The sequence below is a fragment of the Saccostrea echinata genome, unplaced genomic scaffold (genome assembly GCF_033153115.1).
Source record: "Saccostrea echinata isolate AGI-Se365-2 ecotype Australia unplaced genomic scaffold, CSIRO_AGI_Sech_v1 ptg000054l, whole genome shotgun sequence".
In the NCBI taxonomy this organism is placed as follows: Eukaryota; Metazoa; Mollusca; class Bivalvia; order Ostreida; family Ostreidae; genus Saccostrea; species Saccostrea echinata.
In genome coordinates, this window is record NW_026889803.1 from 36630121 (window position 1) to 36641161 (window position 11041).

Genomic DNA, 11041 nt, shown 5'->3' on the forward strand with positions numbered 1-11041 from the left:
GAAAGTACTGCATAATTATATAAGGCAAAAGTCAAAATAAACAGAGGTATTAGTATATAAAATTTTGTTGATAACATTCGATTATTAAGATTTTATAGCGGTCGTGACAGTGCTGTTTGATCAACCCTCGTAGATTAAAAAAATCAAATTAGAAAATTTACGAACGAAATGTTGAATAATTTAAAAATAATCCTTAACCTTGTTGTTTTTAATAAACAGATATTACCTACAAATGTTGAGGTTCAAGGCTTTATCCCAACTTTTGTGTCAAATGAATGGATTATGGGAACAGGGCTACAAGTAGCTACCAACAGCTTCAGTGTTCCATCAGTTGCAGGATTGCATGACCAGACCATTCATCTACCAACCCAAACAATTCATGGAGTCAGTAGTAACTCTTACTACGAGGGTGCATACTCGCCTGTGGTGACACCCACACCTTATGTGGCAACAACTGGACTATCAGCTGACTATCTCCAGAGGTGTTCAGATGATCAGCTTGTAAGTTTTTGATATTTGTACAGTTTTGTTAATCTCGTAAGTGTATATTTTGAGCTGAAAGTTAGTACATGTACATAATTAGTTGACAAAAAAGTACATAATATTATTCCGAATCAGAAATCATGGAGTTTGAGCCCACAGAGTGTACCCACATTTGTGGCACCAATGGAGGCACAAACAAAGACCAAAACAAAAAAGTCAAGGAAAAAGACTCCTACAAATGTCTCTAAGGGACAATATGCAAATGCAGACTTTGGCAAACATTCAACTTCCAAAAGCTCAGTGGCTAAAGGGAGTAGAAATTTGGCAAAAATGGATGTGAGACCCATGCAGCAGACCACTGGGAAACAAATGGAGGCAACACTGCATCAGACTCAGAGTCAGAATTCTGGCCCCTCTTCTACAACTCAGAAAGATGGCAAGGTAATTTAGAACATCATCAGATAAATACTGGATACATTGAACTTGAATGATTCTTATAAAATTTATTTATGAATTTGAAATTGTTATCTTTAGCATTGATTAGAATTTACCTGATTTTTACAAGATTGACTTCATGAAATTGTTATTTTAACAGAAGGGAATCAAGCGCATTGTTGTTCCACCCAAAGTTCAAACAGACCCAGTAGAATATCCTCCATATGTTGCCAGAATTATGAGGATCCTAAACAGACAAAAACAGGTAGGTGTAATAAATACCTTACTTATTAGAAGTCATTAAGAAGAATAATTCAGAATATTTTAAAAGCACAAGTTTAAATTGATGGATGCTTTTAGGGTCAGTTGGAATCTACTGATGATAAAAAGGAAAGTGAGGATTCCCCTACTAAACAAATGACCACTGCTGGAAAAGATATGAAAGGCAAAACTGATTCTAGTCCTAGACAAGCTACTTCTGCTGACAAAAAAGCAATAAACATTGTGGACTCAGCCCTTAAACATAAGGAACCACAAAGTACTTCATTGCCATCAAAGCAGTCTGCACTGGAACAAAAGGTAGCTATTTTACCTTAACAGTAACACTTTTATACATATAACAAAATCTGACATTGTTAATATATTTCAAATATTTTGAATGAAAGTTAGCAAAATTTGTAAAATAATTTTAGGATAAGCCCTTGTCTGGTAGTGTTGTCCAGAAGGTCAATGAGAAATGTAGCCAGTTGAACTCTGGGTCCCATAAAGAACCAATGTTTATCAGAAAGGTATTAGAAGGCTTACATATTTTATTGAAATGAAATTGTAGATAAGAGTTGTGAAAGTATATTTGACCTAAAAACACTTAACTGTATACAAATGTTTATGATTAATTGTCCAAAATACTATTGCATATTTTGCATGGGCATTATTTGTTATCATTTTATGATTATTACATTTAAACTGCTATTTCAAATTTCATCTTAGATTAACAAACATAATGAAATATGTTTGACAGACACTCCCAGAGGACTACAGACCAGTGGTTAACACAGCCCTGTTACTAGATGACTTGTCACCTGACAGTTTTACTCTGTTGGAAGCAGACAATTTCTATGGACCAGAGATTCTTGTCACTTCTGACACTTACTGCTTTGTGGTGTCTGTGCCTTTCTTCTAACTGGACAATAGAGACTTCTGAATGTGGAGAGTGTGGACATTTAGTTAAGGAACATTATATTAGTGAACTACAACCCCAGTCTTTCATTAAAGCTTCTGTGATATTTTTTTAAAAAACTTTTGATAGATTATTTTTTTTGTTTTATTTTTTTTATCATATGGCTTAATATTTAACCATGATAATGGATCCAACATTTTATATAAGAACATACGAGCTATTATTTTAGTATTATTTTCATATTTATTGCCAATTGATTGGTTTACTTTGATAGTATATTGATTTTTTAAATACCTGCATGTTTAAAATCATTGTTGATAATGTATTCTTTTTCTATTAAAATTGCATTCTTTAATATTGTGTAGTTTTTTATATGATTCAGGAGAACTGGTTGATTCATTATTTCCATCTGATAAAGGCACAAATCACAATGAAGCTGGTCTAATACCAACAAAGATAGTGAATGCAAAGAAAGAATCCTTTTAAAAAAAAAAATACATAAAAACACAGAGTCCAGTTCAATGCAGATCCTCAGGTAACAAGCATTCTGAGAGTATTGCATTAGCAATACTAGTCGCCTACCCGCAAGTGTAATCTGGTTCCCGTTAAGAATTGAAAATGTCATAATTCCGTCGCGAAAACGTATAATATATAATTACGTATGATTCCGGGCGAAGCCCGTTATGCATAAATTATCCCACGTTTCCAACTATCGTTGATGTCCCTGGCATACTCTACTAACTAGACAGTGATTCCTTATATTTCCATTTCATTGTGAAATAAAATTGTAAATTTATATTTTAAAAATATAGACTATAAAAAAATAGATTTAAATTACATGAGGCCTCACATGTCAATTTCAATAGTCCCCGCCCACTGACGTCAAACACAAAGAAAGCCGCACGAGAATTACATGCATATTAGGCCTTCTTAGTTCCTGACCTTTCGCTTGGCGAAATTTACATTCCAGTAGAATGATCAAGAAATCAACTCAACTAACTTTCAAAGAGTTATCACAGAGAAAACAAATTGAAATGGAAATATGAATGGAAATAACTATTGTAAATTGATGATATGTCGTCGATATATCTAAATGTCGAGTTCAAAGCCACAGCAAGAGATTTCTTTTTCTTACGTATAAGATTTTGAATAAAGTATGCTTCACATGAATACAGAAATAGCTAACAACGGGACGCAATTGGTATCCGTGGGAATTCCAACAGATTGTTGAAAGACCTGGTCTCCAAAAACCACATAGATATTGTCAATCAGGAACTCAAGCATCAACATGCCTTTCTCTAACATTTCAGTAATTTTTTTGCTAGAATTTGCCCATGTATTACCGTTCAGCAACAAGAAGTGGGGAGGGGCAAGCAGCATCCAACAGAATATTTACATGTTAAAACTAAAAAAAAAATGCGGACCCTACATTTAAAGTCTCAGGGTACTAAAAAGGAGTGGGAAGAAAGAGGACTAATATTGGTTTATTTCAGTCTATAAGTCGAGACAGAATATCTTTTAAGTTAATTATAGTCTTTTTTCTTTGAGTTCATCCCGTGATTGTGGGATTTATTGTATATATTTTACGTTCTGTACTGCACTTCGAAAATGTCGACACCTTTGGGTTTCTGCGCTGGCCTTGAAGCCTGCGGAGTAGATTGTCTGCTTCAAAATAAATTCAAATAATGAATACAAGTAATACGTAAATCATTAATAATTTTGTGCTGATTTTTTTAATGCTGGTTTCATTAGGAAATGTAAGCTTATCGAATCGAAAACGTATTCAGTCTCTTTTGTACGAAAGCCTTTCAGGATCAAACTACGGGAAAAACTGAAGAGGCGTTATAACGCAAAAAAGGCATAATAACGCTTTCTGAAAAGGCGTTGTTATTACGCGGAAAAGGGCGTTTTAACGCAAATGAAGGTTTTATTACGCCTTTCTAAAAGGCGTTTTACCCCTTTTAAAAAAGGTGTTTTTACTACTTTCCAAAAGCCGTTATTACGCTTTTTCAAAAGGCATTAAATACGCATTTTCAAAAGGCGTTATGTCTTTTCAAAAGGCATTATTACGCCATTCCAAAAGGCTTAATACGCCTTTGTCAAAGGCGTTATTACGCCTTTCTGAAAAGGCATTAATACGCCTTTCATAAAGGCGTTATTATGCCTTTCAAAAAGACTTATTACGCCTTTTGTTTTCAATACATCACTAACTTAGCCTACCCCGGGGGCTGTTTTGCTGATCCTCGGGACACGATTTTCACAATAAGGTATAGTACGGAAGCCCATATAGGACCTATCAAAAAATATTTTTGAATTCGATATAACGAATTGTCGAATTTGTAATAACGAATTTGATTTGTGATAACAATTTCTTTGAATTCGTTATAACGAATTGTTATCTGTTATAACAAATTTGTTATAATGAATGAAATTTGTTATAAAGAATTCTAAAACTTGTTATTACGAATAAAATTCGTTAAAACGAGTTCGACAAATCGTTATATCAAATTCATATATATTTTTCTATAGACTCTGATTGTTGAATTTGAATAAACAAATTTAATTCGGTATAACAAATTTCAGAATACATTTAAACGAATTTAATTCGTTATAACAAAGTTTTGAATTCGCTATAATGAATTCAACAAATTTGTTATAACAGATTAAATTCGTTATAACGAATTTAAAGAAATTGTTATAAACAACAAATTAAATTCATTATAGCAAATTCGACAATTCGTAATATTGAATTCAAAAATATTTTTGACAGTTCTTCATTGGGCTTCCCTAGTATAGGGCTCATTTTTCAACAATCCATGAAAAAAGATATTTAATTGCGCTGCATAATATTACGGAAGCCCATTTAGGACCTATCAAAAATATTTTTGAATTCGATATAACGAATTGTCGAATTTGTTATAACGATTTTAATTCGTGATAACAATTTTTTTTGAATTCATTGTAACGAATTTAATTTGCTATAACAAATTAATTGAATTCGATATAACGAAAAAATGTTATAACGAATTATATTCGTTTAAATGAATTCAAAAATTTGTTATGATGAATTAAATTCGTTAAAACAAATTCTAAAATTTCACGAATTTAATTCGTCATAACAAATTAAAGAATTTGTTTTAACGAATTTTAAGCGTTATAACAAGTTTTAGAATTCGTTATAACAAATTTATTTCGTTATAACAATTTTTTTGAATTCGTTATAATAATAATTCAACAAATTTGTTGTAACAGATTAAATTCGTTATAACGAATTCGGAAAATTGTCATAATGAACTAAATTCGTTATAACAAATTCAACAATTCGTTATATCGAATTCAAAAATATTTTTGACAGGTCCTAAATGGGCTTCCGTATAATGTATTTTCAATGTTGAAACCAACTTATTCCTTCTCTGATGCCAGACGGTTTTGGTTGAAAGCTAATTGCTCATTATACCCATTCAAATAGTTTGTCTGCTTTATTCCAAGAGGGGAGAAAAAAGATTTTCAAATTTGAAATGAATTTTAATATATGACCAGCAAAGTCCCAAGCTACACCTGCCTAATCCTGGATTTTCACAAGTAGAGTGTTGACTTCCATAATTTATTACTCATACATACAGTTGTCTGCGAAATGTACAGAGTATAGAAAATATTTTAAATATTGCATGAATAAAGATGACTTTGATAAAATAATTCATATAATTATAAACATAAAATAACGCCTTTCCATTTTTCGCTATAACGCCTTTTCAAACAGGGCAGTACTACGATAGGAAGCACCCCCATTTTTCAGGAGAATAGTCTTGCTGTAGTTTAAATATTTAAAAAAAAATCATTTATTGGCTGTTTGGCCCCTGCACATTTTGTTGATTATGGTCGAACTCTGTCAAATTATTGCATTCAAATTCGATAAAACAAATTAAATTCGTGAATTAAGGAAACCCATTTAGGACACATCAAAAATATTTTTGAATTCGATATAATGAATTGTCGAATTTGTTGTAACGAATTTAATTCGTTATAACATTTTCTCTGAATTCGTTATAATGAAATTTATTCTGTTATAACAAATTTGTTGAATTCGTTATAACGAATTCAAAACTTTGTTATAACGAATTAAATGCGTTATAAACGAATTCTTAAAATTGTTATAACGAATTAGATTCGTTTAAACGAACTCAATTTGTTATAACGAATCAAATTCGTTAAAATGAATTCGACAAATCTTTATATCGAATTTATATATATTTTATCTGTAGGCCCTGAATGTTGAATTTGATTAAACATATAATTTATTCGTTTTAACAAATTTTAGAATTTGTTTAAACGAATTTAATTTGTTATAACAAATTTTAGAATTCGTTTCATCATCATCATTGTCCTTTACACCCTGTGGTGTGTAGGGCAGCAACAAACTTCCTCCACTCTTGTCTATCCTTGGCCAGCCTCGTCAATGATCCCCAGGTCTGGTGCATAGCTTTCATCTCAACTTTCATTCAACTGTCCTTTGCCATGATGTTCTACACCTCCCCTCTTTCTTTTGCCCTCTGGGGTCCAATGCAGTGCTGTTCTTGTTGTTGACTGGGGGTCTTTTCGGAGAACATGTCCAATCCATCTCCATCGGCGTTTGGTAATGATGGTACCCATGTCCTCTTGTTTGCATCTGCTCAGCAGGTCTTCATTTGTAATCTTCTCGGAACAGAAAATCCTGAGTATTCGGCGGAGGCATTTGGTATGGAAGGATCGTAATTTGCTAAGATTTGTCTCTGTTATTCTCCAGCATTCCGATCCATATAGGAGAGTTGATACAACACAGCTCTGGTAAAGCTTCAGCTTGGTGCTGTACTGTGCAGACCTCCAGATGTTATTCATTTCTCTAAATACTCCCCTGGCCTTGTCCTCCTTTGTGCCGCCCTCTGGTTTAATGATGCTACCCAGGTAAATAAAATTATCCGTCTGGCGTAGTTCTTCACCATTGACCTTAACAGCAGGTAATTCCACATTAAGTGACATTGTCTCCGTCTTCTTCGTACTGATGCGTATAGCCCCACCCGTTGTCCGTAGATTTGCAGCCTGTTGGTCTTCTCTTGGATATGCTGGTGTGTGTGAGACATTAGGGCAAGGTCATCCGCAAAGTCCAGATCCTCTAATGTTGAGAACAGGCCCCAGCGGATCCTCCTTGGAGAGTCTTCTGTTGTCTTCCGCATGACCCAATCGATGACCAAGTTGAATAATACTGCAGACACTACGCATCCTTGTCTGACTCCGGTTTTAACATTGAAGAAGGTGTCATTGTGTCCTACTGAGCATCTGAAGTTGTCATAAAAACTCTTGATCAGGTGGACCAGTTTGGATGGAATACCATAATGACGTAGGATGCTCCAAAGGCTATCTCGATGTATGCTGTCAAATGCCTTTTCAAAGTCGACGAAGTTTACATACAGTTGTCTCTGCCACTCTGTGCACAGCTCTATGATGTTGCGGAGTGCAAAGATCTGGTCAGTACATCCTCGATATTTCCTAAATCCTGCTTGATCTTTCCTCAATACAGCATCAACAGCGTCAGACATTCTTTTGATGATTAATTGGCACGGACAATAGAGTGATTCCCCTCCAGTTGTTGCAATCGCTCAGGGTTCCTTTCTTTGGGATCTTGACAATCACCCCTTTGCACCAGTCATCAGGTACTTTCTCTCCATCCCACACAGCTGTGAACAGTGGTTGGAGGATGGTGGCTGCTATTCCAGGGTCTGCTTTAAATAGCTCTGCATCAAGATTGTCACGCCCTGGTGACTTCCCGTTCTTAAGGGTCTTGACTACATCCATTAACCCATCTTTAGTTAGTGGGTCAGTGTCGATGTCCAGATCCTCTGTGGCTTCTGGTATGGCAACTGTTTCGTCAGGTGATGGTCGATTAAGTACTTCGCGGAACTGTTCAGCCTATCTCTCTTCTTGTTCTTTTTCTGTTGTCAGCAGTGTTCCGTGTTTGTCCTTGATAGGTCCTCCTGCGTTTTCTCTAAATTTACCACAAACTCGTTTTGTGATCTTATATACTCTCCCTTGCTCTCCCCTTACTGCCGCTTCCTCTGCCTCAGCTGCAAGTTGGTCCATGGCTTCTCTCTTGTCACGGCGTGCAAGCTTCTTGACTCTCTTGTTGGCCTCAGTGTACAGCTCTTCTTGCCTCTCATGCAGTCGTGAGGACCTTATCTGCAGCATCTTTTTCTTGATTTCCTTTCTCTCCTCTATAGCCATCAGAGTTTCCTGCTGGATCCAGTCTTTGTTGGTGTTTCTCTTGCGAAGGCGTAGCTTCTTTTTGCTGCTTTCAGTGTACAATTGGGCCACTTGCTTCCATGTGTTGTCCACATTGGCCTCCCCACTTTCATCTGCTATGCCTTGCAAGATTTGGAATCTGTTTTTTAAATCGCTGATGAAGGCAGCTTTCATGGTGTTTTCCCTCAGTCTCTGAATGTCGAAACGTGCTTGAGTGTTAGGCCTTACCTCAGTTTTCTTCAGTTTGATCTTAATGAATGCTGTCACCAGGCGGTGGTCGCTGCCTACATCTGCACTCCGCTTGACCCTAACATCTATTAGAGAGCGTCTCCACACGCCATTGATCATCAGGAGGTCAATCTGGTTCTTGTCCCTTCCATTTGGTGAGTTCCAGGTCAGCTTGTGGATATCACGATGTGTGAAGAGGGTTCCTCCTATCACTAGGTTATTCATAGCACAGAACTCCACCAGTCTTTCGCCATTATCGTCCCTGGTCCCAACCACATGCTTTCCCATGACTCTTTCATAGTCGGTGTTGTCCTTTCCGACCTTAGCTTTGAGGTCCCCCATGATGACAAGGTCGTGTCGTGGGGTTTTCTCTGTCTCTGCCTGTAGTTGACTATAGAAGTTGTCCTTGGCTTCATCGCTACTGTCATTGGTTGGTGCGTAGCATTGTATTAATGTGGTGTTGATGCGCTTGCCCTTCAATCTTGCGCTAATTAATCTATTATTTATGGGCTTCCACTCCAACAGGCACCGCTCTACACCTTTCCTGAGTATGATGGCTACTCCTTCATGGTGTAGGTTGTCATCTCTCCCAGAGTAGAGGACAGTTTCTCCGGTGGTTGTTTTCATCTTTCCAGATCCAGTCCATCTGCTCTCACTCACTCCTAGGACATGGAGATTAAACTGTCTCATCTCAGATGTAATTACCTGTGTCAGCTTGCCTATCTCATACATTTTCCTCACATTCCAATGTCCTAGTCTGAGCTTGGTTTTGGTGGTGTTCAGGTCCTCCCTCATTTTGCTGGTAACGTTCTTATGGCTTTGATTGCCAGCATTCATACGAGTCTCATTGAACTCGGAAGGCCTTTCACACGCTGAAGTAAAGGTTATTCTTGTTGCTGTTTCCGTAATTTTCTCCTTCTACAGGACAGGGTTGTTAGCCCTGCGCCCAATCCCCAACCTGGAGGACCAGGGTAATTTGTTTATGGTTTCCTTCCACTAGATCTATGGCTTTACATGGCGAGTCTAGATCTGCCCGTGATTTTTAAGTAAGAGTTTATCTTCTCCTAGGTAGTTGCCTTACCGGGCTAACGCCCCCATCTGGACGACCATTTTCCGTGGCACGGACAGAGTTGTCAGAAGTGTGGTTATTCCAACAACCTTATGGCATTTACTCTGGATTTCTGTAGGGTTTACTCCTTAGCCTTTCCTTCTCCCAAAGGTCTCTACAAGGCAGTAGTTCATCGCAATTTACCCATTAGCTGGGAACTAGGATTGCAGGCACCAAGGCGTATCCACTCACCGGTGGGCCAAGCGTACCGTGCATTTAGGGGCCTAGTCTCCTCCAAGACCTTGTGGTTCTGCTTGGGGCCGTAAGGTACCCAATTCCCATCTGCTACCTCGAGGAGGATCCCATATCTGGGCCATATAGGTCCAACTATGGAGAGGCTATACCTGGCAGATAAGACTTACAAATATAATTTGCTTATTTTTCACAGCAAGCTGCTAGCCAGGGTGGAGCTGAAAGCGAGGGTGACAAGCACAGATACAAACAGACACACACACTGTACGTATCACACAGCCATTTAGCAGACAGAATTCGTTTAAACGAATTCAATTCGTTATAACAAATTTGATGATTCGTTATAACGAATTCAACAAACTTGATATAACAGATTAACTTCGTTATAACGAATTCAAAGAAATTGTTATAACGAATTAAATTCTTTTAAACAAATTCGACAATTCGTTATATCGAATTAAAAAATATTATTTGATAGGTCCTAAATTGGCTTCCGTATTGATTAAAAATTGAATCGTTAAAACGAATTTTATCAGCGAGTCATTATAACAAATTTAGAAATTCGTTTAAAATAATTTAAATTGTTAAAACAAATTTTGGAATTCTTTACAACAAAGTAATAAAACTGTTATAACAGATTTAATCACATAATAACAAATTTAAAAAATGTTATAACAAATTATCGAATGCCTCATAACAAATTCAAAAATATTTTTTATAGGTCCTAAATTGGCGTCCGTAAGAACAGTATAAGATAAGGCTGTATTATAAATGTTTTCCAAATTTTCTTATTCATTGCTTTCTTAACATATTTTTTTTTAATTTAAAAGCAAGTACAGCTCGATATCTTTATTATCAAAATATTCATTTTAAAATTGATTAGGTTTTATTTTCCATATTTTAAAAATTAAGGACATACGCAACGTAGTTTGAACTTTATTGTCTTTTTCCCTGGAGTTGAAGAGTTCCAATACTTAAAGGAACTTGTGCTACATTTTAATGTCTATATATGCTATTGTACACTTCTTCTAAAACAAGTTTGGATAAACAAAACATCTAGAATATATGTTCAGTAATTTTTGTATATTTTTCTTTGAATTATACAAGAATTTTCATCAATTGATATCTTTTCAAAACCCCTGGTA

General features: G+C 36.0%; 1 protein-coding gene across 1 annotated transcript; it reads right to left on the reverse strand.

Moving 5' to 3' along the window:
• Positions 1–7660: 7660 nt before the first annotated feature.
• Positions 7661–9391, reverse strand: LOC133204842 (craniofacial development protein 2-like). Its single transcript, XM_061340586.1, has 2 exons — positions 8675–9391; positions 7661–7900 (listed from the first exon to the last, which is right to left on the reverse strand). The coding sequence occupies exons 1-2, from the start codon at positions 9389–9391 to the stop codon at positions 7661–7663; spliced, it is 957 nt and encodes a 318-aa protein (XP_061196570.1).
• Between the last annotated feature and the right edge of the window lie 1650 nt (positions 9392–11041).